The sequence below is a fragment of the Sorex araneus genome, chromosome 5, assembly GCF_027595985.1.
Source record: "Sorex araneus isolate mSorAra2 chromosome 5, mSorAra2.pri, whole genome shotgun sequence".
NCBI classification, from domain to species: Eukaryota; Metazoa; Chordata; class Mammalia; order Eulipotyphla; family Soricidae; genus Sorex; species Sorex araneus.
In genome coordinates this window covers 205,402,049-205,420,350 of record NC_073306.1, presented here as the reverse complement: position 1 = coordinate 205,420,350, position 18,302 = coordinate 205,402,049, and the positions used below count along the sequence as shown (strand labels likewise).

Sequence of the window (18,302 nt, the reverse complement as noted above, 5' to 3'; positions counted from 1 at the left end):
GAAGTACGTTACTCTCCCCCCTCTTCCTTCCTCAAAACTCCCAAATAAGGGCTAGAGCACTCGTACAGCCCCTACGGTGCCCTGAGCACCGCCAGGAGTGACTCCTGAGCACAGAGCCAGGAGGAACCCCTGAGCACCGCCGGGTGTGACCCAAAAAGAAAAAAACAACCCTCCCAAATAAAATGTTATGCTTCACTGCTCGACTCCTGCTGACATTCTTTTCTGTGAGGGGAAGGCAGGGACCCCAAAGGCCTGGGGAAGGCCTAGGACTGACTTTCCTTCCCTGCAAGGAGCAAGTTCTAGAATTCCCCAGCCAGTCCCGGGGGGCAGAGGCGGACAGAGAGAAAGTAGGAGATTCCCTTCCCCAGGCTGCCGCCTCCTCCCCCTTCACAGAGGGAGGGCACCCGGGGACCCCACCCACTGGCATCATTGCCTTTTCCTCCCTTCATGTTTGGAGTCACACTCCGTGGTGCTCAGGGCTAGCTCCCAGTTCTGCACGCACAGGTGACTTCTGACGGACCTGGGGGGCCAGATGTGGGGCCAGGGATGGAATCTGGCGTTACAGGGGCTCAGGAAAGTGGGGAGCAAGGGGCTGGACTCAAGAAAGAGTGTGTCCACCTCTCTGCTGGACCCGCCTCAGCCACCAGCGCTGGGCCTAGATCAGTTTTTTTTTTTTCTTTTTGGGTCACACCTGGCGATGCTCAGGGGTTACTCCTGGCTCTGCACTCAGGAATTACCCTTGGCCGTGCTCAGGGGACCATATGGGATGCTGGGATTTGAACCCAGGTTGGCCGCATGCAAGGCAAACACCCTACCCGCTGTGCTATCTCTCCAGCCCGTTTTTTTTTTTCCAGTTTTTGGGTCACATCCAGCAACATTCAGGGGTAACTCCTGGTTCTGTGCCCTGGCAGTGTTTGGGGGACCATATGGGATGCTGGGGATGAAACCCTGGTTGGCTGCAGGCAAGGAAAGCATCTTACCCGCTGCACTGTATCTCCAGCCCCCCCAAAGTGCTTATGTCAGTGATAGGGGCTGACCTCATTTGGCACAGAGGGACAGAGAACAGTGAAGCGCAGAAGTAGGAGACGTTGACTGGGGTGGTTGGGGACAGACCCTACAAGCCCCGGGGCTGGGGCAGAGCCCTAGCAGGGACTGAGCAGGTGGGGAAGCTAACGAGGACCAGTGGGAGCCCTAGCTGGGTAAGCAGGGCAGAGCCTAGGGTCACCAGGCTTGGGATGGGCCTAAGCCCTGGCTGGGTGGGGGAGCTTCGGTGCCCGGAGTCCAAGGGCCGGGGGGCGGGGGGGGGGGGGGAGCGGCCTTCTTGTCCCAGGCAAACCTTCCAGTCGGGTCCGGCGTAACCTCAGCAAGGTACTGTGGCTTTCCCCTCGGAGAAGAATTTCAGGAGCCGGCAAAATGGTGGAGCAAGAACATTTTTATTGAAACGTATTATAAAGCTGTGGTGGGAGGGAGAAGCATGTGTTGGAGAGAGAAGCGGAAATAGGCAAACACGGGGGCCAGCAAGCAGGGTACGTGGTCGGGGAACCTGGGCTAGACAGCAGCCCCAGTGGCTTTTGAGAGGGACTTTTGTAACAGTTCTCCCAAACGGGTTGTCCCTGCAATTCTGTACACATGAAAGTTAATTGGGGGAGTTAGGGCAATAGCACAGCGGGGAGGGCGTTTGCCTTGCACGCAGCCGACCCGGGTTCGATTCCCAGAATCCCATATGGTCCCCTGAGCACCTCCAGGACTGATTCCTGAGCACAGAGCCAGGAGTAAGCCCTGTGTGACCCCAAAAGCAAAACAAAAACAAAAGTTAATGGGGGGTGGGTGATAATTCAGTGGGCAGGCTGCTTGCCTTGCCCCCGACCAATCTGGGTTCATTCCCCGGCATCCCATACTGTCCCCAGGGTGCAGAGCGGGGAGTGAGCCCTGAGCGCCGCTGGTGTGCCTCCCCGCCAACCAGTCATCTGGGTGTGTCTCGGGACAGCCTTGCACTGTGGACCGTCTCTTCATAATCTCAGCTTCTCCCCTTCTGCAGGGCTCGCCCTTCCCTGCTGGGGCCTCGGGTGTCCGCACCTGGGCAGGGCCCGGGAGTCCACGCTCTAGAGAGCTCGGGCTTTGCGGGTCCAAGGGATGTGGTGGTCTTCACGCCTGTGGGCTACTTCCAGGTTGGGAAATTCGCTTACTTTTTTTTTTTTCTTTTTGGGTCACACCCGGCGATGCACCTTCTTACCCCTGTTTCCCCCAAGTACTACCCGGGCGCCCTTCCCTTCCACCTGCCGCCCTGGGCGGGTGCGTGCGAGGCGGTGCCCTGCCCCGCTGAACCCTCACTCCGGACCTTGATACTTTTTTGTTTTTGTTTTCCGGTCACACCCAGCGATGCACAGGGGTTACTCCTGGCTCTGCACTCAGGAATTACCCCTGGCCGTGCTCAGGGGACCCTATGGGAAGCTGGGAATCGAACCCGGGTCGACCGTTTGCAAGGCAAACGCCCTACCCGCTGTGCTATCGCGCCAGCCCCAGGACCCTGATATTTTGTTTTGTTTTATTTTAATGGTTTCTGGGCCACCCCCAGCGGGGCAGGGCTCCGGGCGCTGTGCGGGATGCCAGGGTGGAGGCCCGGCCTGGCGGGCGCTCGCGGGCACCCTACCCGCCGGCCGAGCACTGCAGCTGCCCCTCACTCGCGGGTTCGGCTGCTCGGTACCGGCTCAGCTTTAAGACCCGCGGGCTGGGCTGGAGCGATGGCCCCGCGGGTGGGGAGTTTGCCCGGCAGAGCTCGATCCCCAGCACCCCACACGGGCCCCCGAGCACCGCCAGGAGGAGTAAGTGCAGAGCCAGGAGTGACCCCTGAGCACTGCCGGGAGGGACCCGAAAAGGAAAAAAAACGGAATCTTCCGCGGGCTGGGCAGGGCCGGGCCGGGCCGGGGCTCGGGGGCCCTGGGGCCAGGTGCTCCCAAACAGGTCCCGCAGGAACCCTCGGCTGCGAAGCGCCGTCCGGGCCGGTTTCCGCGGCCCCGGGCGCAGGCGGAGCCCGGCCGCTCCCACTAGCGGAGCCGGCCGCGGGCGCGAGCGCGCAGGCGCGGGCCGCCGTGACGTCAGCGCGCAGCCCCGCCCCTGACGTCACGCCCGCGGAGCCATGCTGGGCGCGGGGCTCGCGCGGGGCCTGCGGGCGGCCGGGGCCGTGGGGCAGCCCCGCTGCTGGGGCCGCGCGGTGGTCGCGGCGCGCGGGGCGGGGGACGGCCGCGTTGGGGCCGCGCCGGGGCCACGTGGGCGCCCGCTGAGCCTGTCGGCCGCGGCCGTGGTGGAGGCGGCGCCGCGCCCGCTGCAGCCCTACCTGCGCCTCATGCGGCTGGACAAGCCCATCGGTGAGTGGCCGGGCACACGCGCGGGCACGCGGGCACACGGGCGGGCACACGCGCGCACGCCCCTCTCATTGCACCTGGCACGCACGCACACGCTCCTCATTGCACCTGTATCACACACACACACATCTCTTTCATCACACCTGTCCGAACTCACAGCCCCGCTGCACCAGTTGCACGCACACGCACACACCCCTCTCATTGCGCCGGTCACCCCCCCCACACACTCACACACTCTCCCCTCCATCTCATTGCACGGGTCACACACATGTGCGCACCCCCCCCCCATCATTTACCTGTCTGAAAACACACCTGTCACACACACACACACACACACACACACACACACACACACACACACCCCATTCATTACACCTGTCTGACCACACACACAACCTCTCATTGCACCTGTCCTAAGTCCAAGCTCTTGGGCTGGGGAAAGCGTGCGCACATGCACAAACACCCTTTCACTGCACCTGTCCAAACACATACACCTTTCATTATACCTGTCTGAACACGCACACAACCTCTCTCTGCATCTGTCCAAACACACACACACGTGCACGCATGCACAGACGCACACATGCACTCAGCATTTCGCAGTCTTTGTTTACATGCAGAGGAGCGCAGCTTGCGTCCTCGTGTTGTTTTGCCCCGAGTTAGTGTGGGAGCCCAACCCTAGTCCTGTCAGACCCCAGAGTGAAGCCGCAGCGGCAGCTAAGCCAGATGAGCCTCGTGTTTTGGAGCTTGGTTTTAGCCCTTGGCCCTGTGCTCGGTAGAACAGACTGTGGACCCGAACCCTCGGGTGCCGGCTGCACCGCGGCCGCCTCTCGAGCACGTCCTCTTCCGCCTCATGCCTGTCTCCGGACCAGCTTCTTGCACTGTCTCTTCCTTCCCGCTCCCCACCGACGCGTGACGCATGTAGTGGCTCACTTTTCCAGCAAAGTGGAAGTGCCGCGAGTATGGGACAGGAGTGATCCAGATAGTCCTGAAATCACTGTGGCCGAGCGAGGAGATTCCTAAAACATTGCGTCGTTTCAGGGTTAGAGGGAGCAGCAGCGGTCCCCTGGTTTCCAAGAATCTCTGGCCCCGTGGACAGACAGACTCTTGACTGTACAGGGGAAACGTGGAAACGGGGATAAATGGGGTGAGGGTGGGGGTGCAGCTGCTGTCGCTGCTGTCTGTCTGCACGGCTGATCGACACCAGCGACATCGTGTCGCTGCGGGAAACTTCTAGAACTGGCACCGGAGCTGTAGTAGGACGGGCTGGGCATTTTCCTGGCACGCGGCCGGTTCAGGTGTTCAGTTTCTGTTCCTCACATCCATGTGGCCCCTGGAGCACCCTCAGGAATGATCCCTGAGTCCAGAGCCAGGAGTCAGCCCTGAGCACTAAGGAGTGTGCTCCCCACCCCCCAGAATTGTTTCTAGAACTCATTGTCAAAAGATCGTTTTTGCCAAGGAGAGAAGAGATCCAGTTTTATGCAAGTTCTCCCTCACCCCCGAAGCCCCAGGAGTGGGTCAGTGAGGATGGGGCGTATGTGCAGGGCTAGTGCGCCAGTGGACAGAACAGGGAGCTCTGACTGCGTCCCTCAGGAAGCCCCTCGCCGCTGGGCACCCTCCACACTTCTGTGTGTGAGCACTGGAGCTGTCACATGTTTGTGGCTGGGGAGAGGGGCAGAAAATGCTGTGGTGGTTGTGTCTTGCATGTGGCTAGCCCCTAGATTTTTCTCCGACACTGCCAGGAGTGAGCCCTGAGCACAGAGCTGGGAGTCAGCCCTGAGCACAGAGCTAGAGGTCAGCCCTGAGCACAGAGCCGGGAGTCAGCCCTGAGCACAGCCCAGGAGTGAGCCCTGAGCACAGAGCCGGGAGTTAGCCCTGAGCACAGAGCCGGGAGTGAGTCCTGAGCACAGAGCCGGGAGTGAGTCCTGAGCACAGAGCTGGAGGTAAGCCCTGAGCACAGAGCTGGGAGTGAGTCCTGAGCACAGAGCTGGGAGTCAGCCCTGAGCACAGAGCTGGGAGTCATCCCTGAGCACAGAGCCAGGAGTCATCCCTGAGCACAGAGCCGGGAGTCAGCCCTGAGCACAGAGCCGGGAATCAGCCCTGAGCACAGAGCTGGAGGTGAGCCCTGAGCACAGAGCCAGGAGTCAGCCCTGAGCACAGAGCCGGGAGTCAGCCCTGAACACAGAGCCTGGAGTGAGTCCTGAGCACAGAGCTGGAGGTAAGCCCTGAGCACAGAGCCGGGAGTAAGTCCTGAGCACAGAGCTGGGAGCCAGCCCTGAGCACAGAGCTGGGAGTCAGCCCTGAGCACAGAGCTAGGAGTCAGCCCTGAGCACAGAGCTAGGAGTCCGCCCTGAGCACAGAGCTGGGAGTCCGCCCTGAGCATCACTGAGTGGGCTCCAAATTCAAAAGCGAATAGAGTGAGTCGCCGTGGCGTTTCCGGGAAATGGCCTCGAATGAAACCAGACCCTCGGAGCTCTTTCCACTCCGTGTCCAGTGGTGTCGTCTGTGTTCACCAGCGCGTGATTGAGTGAACCGTGTGCCCAGGAGCCCCGTGCGTCTGTAGGACAAACGTTTGGGAAGTACAAAGCACAAATTGGAAACTTAGTCTCTCACCCCATTTCTCAGCCACCTCCTGCTCTCAGAAACAACTGGCCTGTTTCTGTTTGGTTTGGGGGCCACGCCTGGTGGCCCTCAGCACTTGCCTCGGGCTCTGTGCTCAGGGATCCCCCCGCAGGGCAGGGCCCGGCGTGGCCAGCTGCCGGCCTGCCCACTCTGCCCAGCCCCGCCTGCCAGCCTCAGGGGCTTCCTTCCGGACACGTGTTTGAGTGTGCTAACATGCGTCGTGGGTCTTTGTTTCATAGGTGTGCACATATGTGGACATGAACATGCAGTCAGCACAGTTCCCGCCTCTGCTGGGGCCGGGCTGTCAGGTCGGAGGGCGTCTCCTAGCATGACTGTCACCCAGCTTTGAATCTTACTGATCACAGGGCTGAAGAGCGTTATCCCAACGTGATTTTGTGTGTGTTTTTCAAAACTAAGTATATTTTCATATGTATGGAAGCTATTGGTACTCCTTTCCTCCGCGAACTACTATTATATCCTCCCTTTTTATTTTATTGTTTATTTATTTATTTATTTGTTGCTTTTTTGGGGTCACACCCAGTGATGCTCAGGGGTTACTCCTGGCTCTGCCCTGAGGAATTACTCCTGGCAGTGCGTGGGGGACCATACGGGATGCCGGGGATCGAACTTGGGTTGGCCAAGTGCAAGGCAAACGCCCTCCCCACTGTACTGTCGCTCCAGCCCCCTTTTTTTTGGGGGGGGTCACACCCGGCGATGTTACTCCTGGCTCTGCCCTGAGGAATTACTCCTGGCGGTGCTCAGGGGACCATATGGGATGCTGGTAATCGAACTCAGGTCAGCCGTGTGCAAGGCAAACGCCCTACCCACCCTACCCACTGTGCTATCGCTCCAGCCCCCAGCCCCTTTTTTAAATTTATTTATTATTATTTTTTTGGCTTTTTGGGTCACACCTGGCGATGCACAGGGGCTACTTCTGGCTCTGCACTCAGGAATTACTCCTGGTGGTCCTCGGGGGACCATATGGGATGCTGGGAACCAAACCTGGGTCAGTCGTGTGCAAGGCAAACACCCTACCCGCTGTACTGTCACTCCAGCCCCTTTTTTTAATTTTAATTTTTGTTGTTGATTTTGGACCACTCCTGGCAGTGCTCAGAGGTTACTCCTGGCAGTGCTCAGGGGACCGTAAGGGATGCTGGGGATCTAACCCCGGTCAGCCGCGTGCAAGGCAAATGCCCAACTTGCTATACTATTACTCCGACCCCCTCATTTTTTAATTTTTCTTAAACATTTTTCCTATTTGCCTACTGCTGTCATTTCTTCTAGGCTCTACACCTGCTAGCAAGACCAGTCCTTAGCATGCCTTGCCATTTTAAAGTTCGTTTTCCCAGCCGTGACGTCTGTTGCGGGCAGGCCGTGTCAGCAAAGGGAGACACGTGTGTTTTGTCCCCGTCCTGTGTCGCCTAGGGACCTGGCTGCTGTACCTGCCGTGTACCTGGAGCATTGCCCTGGCCGCGGAGCCCGGCTGCCTTCCCGACGGACACATGCTGGCCCTCTTCGGCACGGGCGCCGTCCTGATGCGTGGAGCCGGCTGCACCATCAACGACATGTGGGACCAGGACTTCGACAGGAAGGTAGCCAAGGCCGGGAAGGGCCGGGAAGCATGGGGGCAGCCCCGAGGCCCACCGGGGACTGGGAGGCCGAGAGGACGCTCTCCCCTTGTGTTTGAGGCAGGTGTGACAGCCATTTCTGCTTTGTCCTCTAGCGAGGTTTTGTCCAAATGGGCCACCGCAGCCCCGCTGGGTAGAATTCCTTCCTTCCCTCTCTCTCTTTCTCTCCTTTCTCTCCTCTTCCTTCCATGCGTTGGGAAAGGAAAGATCTGACAGACGTTTTATTTATTTATTTTTATTTATTTATTTATTTATTTATTTTGCTTTTTGGGTCACACCCGGCGATGCACAAGGGTTACTCCCAGCTCTGCACTCAGGAATTATCCCTGGCGGTGCTCAAGGGACCATATGGGATGCTGGGAATCGAACCCGGGTCGGCCGCATGCAAGGCAAACGCCCTACCCGCTGTGCTATCGCTCCAGCCCCTAGACCGTTTTATTTGTGGGGCGGTGAAGTGTGCTCAAAATTGGGTCGGCAGCGCTTTTCTAGGGAGGACAGAGAGTGCGTCCTGTCCTTGTTACAGCCGCTCAACTCTGTTGGCGAGTCAGCAACTGTACGTAGCAGGAGAAGAAGAGTGAGGCGTTGGAGAGATAGTGCAGCGGGCTGGCCGCTGGCCTTGCATATGGCCATGGTGTTAATTTTATTTATTTATTTTTTTCTTGCCTTTTTGGGTCACACCCAGCAATGCTCAGGGGTTACTCCTGGCTCATGCACTCAGGAATCACTCACTGGCAGTGCTCGGGAGACCATATGGGGTGCTGGGGATCGAACCCAGGTTGGCTGCATGCAAGGCAGACGCCCTCCCCGCTGTGCTATCGATCCGACCCAGGCCACAGTGTCCAGTTCCTGTAGCCCATATTCCTGAGTGCAGAGCCAGGAGTGACCCCTGAGTAGTTGCTGGGTGTGGCCCCCACAACAAAGAATAAGCCCCAAAAGAACAAACCACGAGAATGATTCAATAAAACTTTGTTTATAGACACTAAAATAAGAAATTTATTTTCTTTTTATGTCTCACATGTATTTATTAATGGTCAGTCGCCTTTTTCAGATGACTTTTCCTGGCAATTGGCTTGAATTAGCCCCCAGCATTGTTTGCTTACTTACAGTTGAAACCATAATCATACAAAATACGTTAATAATAGAAAACATGGGGCCAGAGCGATAGTACAGTGGGTAAGTTGTTTGCCTTGCACACAGCCAGCCGGGGTTCAATCCGCAGCATCCCATATGGTCCCCCAAGCACCACCAGGAGTAGTTCCTGAGTGCAGAGCCAGAAGCGACCCCTGCACACTGAACGTGGCCCCCAAGGAACATAATTATAGATAATCTTAATTATAGATAATCTTAATTGCTGCCTCTGTATCTAGAAAATGCTCATTGTTTGAGCTATTATTATCTCGCAGGAAGTAACCTGAGCTCCAGGGAAAGGGTTACGTAACTTGCAGAAATTCACACAGCCAGCAGATGTTGGATTTGGGGTTCAGTTCTTGGGCTCCCCGATGCCGGACCCCGGGTTCCTAAGTTCTAGCAATGTTGCAAAGTGTGTCTGTGTGTAAGTGTGGCTGTGAGTGTGAGTGTGTGTGTGTGTGTCTGTGTGTAAGTGTGGCTGTGAGTGTGTGTGTTAGACAGTTTGCAGTAGTCACACCTCATCACTTCTCTTGGAAGAAGCAACAGACACTGTGCCCCCCCGTCCGTGTCATGTTTATGATCATACAGTTGTGGGGGCCGCGCCGGCGGCTCTGGGTCCAGCAGTGGGCAGTGTGTGGGCTGCGCAGGCCCTGCAGCTGCCCTGGCTTGCGGGTGAGTTCTCTGCTGCAGGGGGATGCAGCCCGGCAAGGCGGCAGCCCCATTCCTGCGCGGCCGGACAGCATCACCCCCCTTCAGAGACCCCAGGATTCGCTCTGTCTGTCTTCACATCTGATCTAACCGCGTTGTTTTCTCTGCTCGAAACGTTCGAGCGAGCAGCCTAATATCCCCTGCAGGATTCCCACTGCTTCCCTCTCTCTCTGTGGAAATTGGACCTTGCGTATTTTGGTAGCAAATAGATAAGCTGATTTATTTTGTTTGGAGATAACAGATGGGGAACTATGAGGATTTCTAGTTCTTTTCCAAGGTACTTTATTTCTTGGCATAACTTCACATTTTGTTTTTTGTTTGTTTTGGGTCACACCCAGCGATGCACAGGGGTTACTCCTGGCTTATGCACTCAGGAATTAGTCCTGGCAAACGCCCTACCCCCCCCCCCCCCCCCCCCCCCCCCCCGTGCTATCGCTCCAGCCCCAACTTCACAATTTGATATCCTTATTATCTGTGTGTGTGTGTGTGTGTGTGTGTGTGTGTGTGTGTGTGTTTTGCATGATATCCCTATTTTCTGGGGGGGGAGTGTTTTGCGTGATATCCCTATTATCTCTGTGTGTGTTGCATGATATTCCTATTATCTGGGAGAGAGAGAGTGTGTGTGTGTGTGTCTGTCTGTGTGTCTGTGTGTGTCCGTGTGTGTGTGTGTGTGTGTGTGTGTGTGTCCGAGTTTTGCGTGAGTGCCTCATTCATCAGGAGTCTCTTGAGGAAGCCTTTAGCCCAGCGCTGGGCCAGTGTCCGTCGACTGAGGGTGAGATGTCCTTCTGTCCCCGTGTTTCTGTCAGGTCACCAGGACAGCAGGCCGTCCTCTCGCCGCTGGAGACATTTCCACTCTTCAGTCCTTTGTCTTCCTCGGGGGGCAGCTCACCTTGGCCTTGGGTGTTCTCCTGTGTCTGAACTACTACAGGTACGAGACGCTTTCCCACGGGTGACAGTGCCGTGGCCCTGACAGAGCCACGCCCGGCCACCGGCTGCCGTGTCGGTCCCTGGGTATAAGGCAGCGTGTGCACAGTGCCCTGGCGCCGCAGAGCCCGGCCGCAGCACGTCCTTCCCTCTGAAGGACGAGTCCCCGGCGGGCGCCATCCCGGGGTTTGTGGTGTGTGCGTGTGACTGTTCAGGAAGCCGAAGCAGAAGCGAGGATGTTTGTTTCTCGATAAGAGTCGTGTGGCGAATCCGTGACAAAGAGTGTCTGCCGGGCGGACACGGAGTGGGCCGGAGCGTGTGCTGGCGTGTGCGGGCCAGGCTCCAGCCTCGCCACCACCCGGTCCCCGAGCACCCAGCTGGGAGTCACCGCTGAGCACTGCCGGTGTCCCCTCAGAGAGGGGCAGGAGGCGACTGCTGCACTGGGGCGCAGAGAGGAAGCAGCGGAGACGGGGGGGGGGGGGGGGGGGGGGGGCCAGAGTCTCGTCCCTGAGGACGCCCGGCTGCTCTCCCGCCCCTCCCCCGCCCGCGTGCACCGGGGGCAGGCCCGCGGGCCGCGCTGGCCGGGCTCCTGGGGCTGTGTCCGAGCAGTGCCGCCAGCTGTGGGGTGGTTGGCCGGCTGCCTCATTCATCTGGGCATCTGTGTCCTCACCTACAAAAAACAAAGACGTGGGGCCAAAGCAGTCATGTAGAGGGGAGGGCGTTTGCCTTGCTTGCGGCTGACCCGAGGTTCGATCCTGTACGGTCCCCTGAGCACTGCCAGAAGTGAGTCCTGAGTGCAGAGCCAGGAGTCACCCCATCACCAAGTGTGAACCCCCACAAAAAAGTACAGACGCTGAGCCTGAGCGAAAGTGTAGCAGGGAGGGCGTTTGCCTTGCACACGGCTGATCCGAGTTCAATCCCCGGCATCCCATATGGTCCCCAAGCACCGCCACGTGTGTTTCCTGCGTGCAGAGCCAGGAGTAACCCCTGAGCATTGCTGGGTGTGACCCAAAAATAAATAAATTATATGTACACATATGTAATATATGTGTATATATTTTATATATACATATATATTATATATGTATAATATATGTATGCACATGTATATATGTATATAATATATGTATAAAATATATTTTTATATACATATGTGTGTATATATGCATATATACACACACAGATGATAAAACTTTCTGCTCTTTGGGTTGTGGTGAAGATTGTGGTGAAGATTATGAATTATACGTCAAACACTTAGGACATTGCCGGTATGTGGGGTGGGCCACGTGCACTGGCTGTTACTATTTCAGTAGCTTTAGAACATGTAAGATACTTCTAGGACGAGGATCTTATATCGGCAAGTGCACAATTGGAGACTGAAGAATCGTTTTCCTCGAGTCATTAGCGTACTTGGTGATCTCTAAGAGCGGGTGCTTTTGCCCTTTTTAATTTTTCCCCCTGGATTTCAGCATCGTGCTGGGAGCGGCGTCTCTGCTTCTCGTCGTCACCTACCCGCTGATGAAAAGGGTCACCTACTGGCCCCAGCTCGCCTTGGGTGAGTCTGCAACGGCCGCGGCCACGTCCTTCCTCCCTCCCCACACACTGGACTTGCCCGTCTCGTAAGGGGGGCAGAGAGCAAGCGCCGTCTCCCGTGACACTCTCCAGACCAAAGATAGGTCGTTCTTGGGCCCGGCGCTGGGCGGGCCGGCTGAGGCGCAGAGCGAGGGGTGCCCAGGAGGGGGGCGCCCTCACCCCACACCGGCCCGCGGGGCCCGGAGCAGAGTCTCGCCGGGAGAGGGCTGGGTAGTGCCCGGTGCCTTAGGATGGATCACAGAAGCACCCGCTCCTGGCTCCTCCTCCCGGGTAGTCTCCAGTGCTCCTGGAACTCTGCTAGTTTTTGAACAATTTTTTTTTCCTGGTAAATAAAAGAAGCAGCAAAAAACATACCAAGGAACTGACATGGGCTTGACTTGTGGGAAGCGGCAGTAGAATGTTGACCTTTTTCGCAGGTTCTCTCCTTCAGTGTTTCCTTTTGTCATTTAATACAAGAAAGTAAAGAAAGAGGCTGGGGAGTTGGTACAATGGGCAGGACACTTTTGCACACAACCGACCCACGTTCAATCCCCAACAGCCATTATGGTGCTCCAGGAGCACCATAAGGTCCCCAAGCACAGAGCCAGGAGTAAGCCCTGAGCATTGTCGGGTGTGGCCCAAGGGGTGAGGGTGGGGGGAAGGGAGAGAGTGTGGGGCCTGGGTCAGTGGCTGAGTCAGCCTTTGTTTGGGTGAGACTCTGGTTTGATTGCTCGCACTGGAGGGCATGAGATAAAGCGTTATCCTGAGGCCTCACTGTCCCTCTCTCTGTGTGGCCTCCCTAGGGCTGACCTTCAACTGGGGGGCGTTGCTGGGCTGGTCAGCTGTCAAGGGCTCCTGCGACCCCTCCGTCTGCCTGCCCCTTTATTTCTCCGGAATCATGTGGACCCTGATATACGACACCATCTATGCCCACCAGGTAAAGCCACTGGTTCCTGACACTTGCTTTCCCACTTAGGGGCGGTCAGCATTTGCGCTGTGCTTGTCACGCTGTGCATGAGATGGCGTGCTCTGGTGTGTGGCTTACAGGTGCATTTTCACAGTGAGTTACTAGGTCACTTGCCAAGGGAGAGAATTTTCCTTTTCTGGTTCTGATAACGTTTTTGTCACTTTGGGCACCGTGGTCCACAGCAGTAGTGGAGCTTTCTTGTTTTGCTTTAGTTTGGTTTGGATTTGGGGCCACACTCAGCTGTGCTCGGGGTTCCTCCTGGCTCCGCGCCCGGGGATCACTCCTGGTGGGCACCCTGTGGGGTGGCAGGGATCGAACCTGGGTCGGTTGTGTGCAGGCACCTGCCCTCCCCCTGTGCTGTCTCTCCGGCCCCAAACAGCAGAGCTGTGCGTGGTGGGTTCCAGCACCCCATCCTCCACAGCGTCCACTTCCCCCACCGCATCCCAGGGTCCCGCCGTCCTGCCCCCTCACACCCCCATGGCCAGCTCCCCAGTGGAGATCAGCTCTGATGAGAACTTCTGGGTCCCGAGAGGTCATACAGCAGTTAGGGCACTTGTCTTGCACGGGCAGGAGTGATTCCCGAGCACAGAGCCAGGAGTGATTCCCGAGCACAAAGCGAGGAGTAAACCTTGAGTACAGAGCCAGGAGAAAGCCCTGAGCACTGCCAGGTGTAAACTCAAAAAAGAGAGAGAGAGAGAGTTGCTCCAGCATTATCAGCTCCAGTCGTGCTCCTGTATATCCCGTTTCATATAACCTACCCAGTAACGGGTTGTATACACAGCCCCATCTCCCCCCGCTGGCCCGCCACCAGTCTGTTCTCTATCTTTGGTGGTCTTGGTTGTGGCAGGTAATACTGTGATGAATACCAGGTGTGTGTATCTTGGAGGTTTTTTTTTTTTTTTTTTTTTTTTTTTTTTGCTTTTTGAGTCACACCCAGCGATGCTCAGGAATTACTCCTGGCTTTGCACTCAGGAATTACTCCCGGCGGTGCTTGGAGGACCATATGGGATGCCGGGGATTGAACCCGGGTCTGCCGCGTGCAAGGCAAACGCCCTACCCACTGTGCTATCGCTCCGGCCCCCTTTTTTTTTTTAATTTTTTATTTTATGAAGTAGTTCACAATATTTCATTACATCTATTATTCAAACACCAATCCCACCACCATGACACCTTCCCACCACCATATTTTGGATGTTTCCATCCTGAACCCTTACCCCTGCCACAAAGCAGAACCTAAATAATATATATTGTATTGTTTGCTATGAAAAACTGCTGAAAATGCCACAAAAAAGTAGTATCCTTAGAGGAAACAGTGTGGATTGTTGTATTTCACCCAGGGGCCGTTAAGCCCTTCTATAAGTGATCACTAACCCGTTGTGAAAGGTTGAGCCTTGTGTGCATCTGTAAAAAAAAATATTTCCTTCTAAGAGTGGTTGCCTCTTACTGTGAGCACCATCAAATGTGATACAGTAATATTGGCGTTTGGGTAGGAGGTGTGGTTTGAAGGATCATGTGGCCGCAAAAGCGGCCTCTGGGTCATGAATAGATTCACTCGTGGGTGATGCTCACCCAAGCGTATGGGGAGAGGCTGTGGGTTTTTTGGTTTGTTTTGTTTTTTTGGTTTGTTTTGTTTTGAGTCACACCCACTCCTGGCTCTGCACTCGTGAATCTCTCCTGGCAGTGCTCAGGGGACCCTCTGGGATACCGGGGCTGGAACCTGGGTTGGCCACGTGCAAGGCAAACACCCTACCCACTGAACTATAGCTTCAGGCCCACGGGTGTGTCGTTTTGCCTTGATTCTGTCTATGAGAATTTGGGTCCTGCGTGAGGGTACTCGGGCTGCTCCTGTGTCAGTGCTCATAGGGCATGTATTCCCGGGGAACCTGGGCTCTGGCATGCGGAGACTCGGAGCTCTCTCTTTTTTTTTTTTTTTTTTGCTTTTTGGGTCATACCTGGCGATGCACAGGGGTCACTCCTGGCTCTGCACTCAGGAATCACCCCTGGCGGAGCTCAAGGGACCATATGGGATGCTGGGAATCGAACCCGGGTTGGCTGTGTGCAAGGCAGACGCCCTCCCTGCTGTGCTATCACTCCAGCCCTGGAACTCTGTCTTCTGCAACTTCTCCTTTTTTTTTTTTTTTAACTTTCGTTTATTTGCTGCTTTTAAGAATTTTTATAAGAAGCCGATGAAATGGCCAACCTTTTTTTTTTTGCCTGAAAAGAAAATCACTGTGTTGCGATCAAAAAAATAAATCAGTAAGGGGCTGGAGTGACAGTACAGCGGGGAGGGCATTTGCCTTGCACTTGAGTTCGATCCCAGCCATCCCATATGGTCCCCCGAGCACCGCCAGGACCAATTCCTGAGTGCAATGCCAATTCCTGAGCATTGCCGGGTGTGACCCAAAAAGCAAAAAAAAAGTATATTTTTTTGGACGATGGGGGAAACAAAACAGAAAGTCACTGCCGAGTGCAGGAGGTCTGCCAGGGGACGCGGGGGCGTCAGTGTGTTGGTTAAACGCGGGGTGTGGGAGGCGGCCGCGGGCCCCCAGACCCCTGAACAGGGTGGGGGCCGCGAATGGGCCGGATGTGGCCGCGTCCAGTAACTGCCGTTTCTCCTCTGCCCCCAGGACAAGCGGGATGACGCGCTGATCGGCCTCAAGTCCACGGCGCTGCTGTTCCGGGACCGCACCAAGCAGTGGCTGGGGGGCTTCGGCGGGGCCATGCTGGGGGCGCTGGGCCTGGTGGGCGTCAACAGCGGCCAGACCGCCCCCTACTACGCGGCGCTGGCGGCCGCCGGCGCCCATCTGGCTCACCAGGTGGGACCCTGGGCGTGGGCCCCGTCCCCCGGGCTGCTGGGGGCAGCTCCGAGCCCCTCCCTTAAACACAGTTCCTCCCGTCCCGATTTTGCTGGCATGAACTGACGCAAGGCCAGGAATACTGCAGCCACGTCCCAGGGTCCGGGTCGCAGTCAAGTTTCTCCCCAAAAGAGGGAGCAGGGTGAGAGGACAAGCTGGCAGGGCGCAGACCCGGCCCGACCCCCAGTACCCTGGGTTGTCCCTTGAGCCCCGCCAGGGAGTGACCCCTGAGCACGGAGCCAGGAGTATGTATGCCCTGCGCACTGCCGGCTGTGGGCATTCCCCCACCCCCCCTCTGTCCCTGCCCCACCCCCCAAAAAAATTAACCCAGAAGAAAACATCACAAATTTGTTTTTATTCAAATGAGGGATTAAGGTGAAGGTGTTGGTACTTAACAAAACTCAAGAGTTGAAGGCCTATAAGACAGGAAACACCTCAGGGTTCCGCCAGGAAGCCGGGGAAGCTCCCCGCCACCCCTACACACACACACACACACACACTCTACTCCCCTTCCGCTGGTCCAGCCCCCCTTGTGTTATTTATTGACTCCATAAGATGAACGCCCTACATCTAATTTGTTTTTATTACATTTTGTCCTTCAGTGACGTCCAGCGTTGAAGGCTGGACATTCCCTTCTTGGAACGTGTCTGAATGTTAGTGCCAGAAAGTTCCATTTTTTTGGTTTGTTGTTTGCTTGGGGGCCACACCCAGAGATGCTCACGGCTTACTCCTGGCTCTGCGCTCAGTTATCACTCGTGGTGGTGCTCGGGGGACCCTCTGGGGTGCCGGGGGTCAAACCGGGGCCGGCCGGGTTGGAGGCACACACCCTCCCCGCTGTGTTGCCCTGGCCCCTGACACAGCCCCGGCTCGCGGTGCCCTGTCGACCGGCAGTGCGCCTCGGCTTCCTGTTCAGGGGCGTTGGTTTTCTCTCCTTTGGAAGAACAGATTTTGCATGTTTTCTGGGGCCTCGTCCAGAGTCTCCCTCAGTTTGGTCTCAGAGTTTATCTTCATTAAGCTTCACATTTTTCACCTGTTCAGACACACTTCCCGTGTCCGTCACAGGCTAGTTGCAGGCTGTCACCGGCTGGTCCTTGTTAGCTCTCCTGGCCACATTCTTTTCTCAGGCCACGCCTGGCGGTGCTCAGGGCTTACCCCTGGCTCTGTGCTCCGGGTCACTCCTGCAAGGGCTCAGGGAACCCTGTGGAGTACCAGGGATCGAACCCGACTCAGCCGCGTGCAAGGCCTGCGCCCTACATGCTGTCCTCCCGCTCGGGGTCACCTTGGCCGTATGTTTAATGCTTCCTAATACTTCCGATCTTCGAGACACTAATCTGAACCACAGTCCTGTAGAAACTTTGAAATTTTAGGAGGAGTCAGCGGCCAGAAGGACCAAGAAATGTCCTTGTTGTGTGGTTGTAGAGAGGAATTCTCAAAATAAAAATAAAAGAACATGGCGTTCCTCTCAGATGCCGGGAAGGAGGACCCGGCTTACCCTGCGAGGAGGTTTTTCCACTCGGGGACACAGGTGCATTCAAAGCTTCCTCTGCCCCCATTCCCTCAGGGGGGCTGCCATCGGCTCAGCATTCTGAGCGCTTTCGGGTGGCTGAAGCACCGACCCAGGACTAACCCAGGGTTCTGTTCTTCCGTTACAGATTTACACTCTAGACATCCACAGACCCGAGGATTGCTGGGGAAAATTTGCCTCCAACCGAACAGTAGGAATAATCCTGTTTTCAGGGATCGTCCTTGGGAATTTGTGGAAAGAAAAGAAGACAAATGAAACAGAGAAAAATACCGAAAATTAGCAAGTGGAATTTTCCTAGGAATTCTTAAACAGACTTTATAAACCACTCTTGTTACCTGAGAGTTTGATAAATTAAAATCATTAGATTTTAACATGCAATTTTTATGATATGTTAAAAATTGAGAATCAGATGAGAGAAATTTAGAGCCTATTTGCCCATATTTCGGTTATGATATTTGTAGGAAAAGTATTCCCCGCTGCTGAGATCAGGAACTTGACGGTGACTTTCGAGATGACCTTGAATATTTAAATTGATGCATTCTGTTTAGTGTAATTTTCATTTACAGCTGCAGGAATTGTATGAATTTACGCACTTGGAAGATGATAGATGGATGTATGTCTCATCGAAATGAATGTAGCGAACTGGACTTCCATTAGAGAAAAGTGGAAACTGCTAAGAAAGTTGGAATTTATTCTTTATGATGGCGTTTTCTGTTTTTATTTTTATATTTTAGGAACACTTAAAATAAATAAATTTTTGCATATTGTACTCTACTGTGTACTGTTTTGTTACCAACTCTGACACTTACTTCGGAAATCAGGTCTCAGCATTTAAAATCTTCATCACAGAAGATAATCAGTGGAGAATTACAATGTTTTATTTGACTAAGATAGTGAGTGAACATTAATATGGAACAAATCTTGGAGCTGATAAAGCTTTTGCAGCCGTTTGTAATAATAAGTAGGAGACGGGAAAATCTAGGTGAAATTTCAAAGTCTCTCGCTGTCCAG

At 55.4% G+C, this 18,302-nt stretch overlaps 1 protein-coding gene across 1 annotated transcript; it reads left to right on the top strand.

The window, feature by feature from the left end:
- Positions 1-3,136: 3,136 nt before the first annotated feature.
- Positions 3,137-18,060, top strand: COQ2 (coenzyme Q2, polyprenyltransferase). Its single transcript, XM_055140023.1, has 7 exons — positions 3,137-3,365; positions 7,410-7,576; positions 10,255-10,376; positions 11,842-11,927; positions 12,748-12,881; positions 15,539-15,727; positions 17,419-18,060. Exons 1-7 carry the CDS (start codon positions 3,137-3,139, stop codon positions 17,569-17,571), a joined length of 1,080 nt encoding a protein of 359 aa, XP_054995998.1. The 3' UTR covers positions 17,572-18,060.
- The last annotated feature ends 242 nt before the right edge of the window (positions 18,061-18,302 follow it).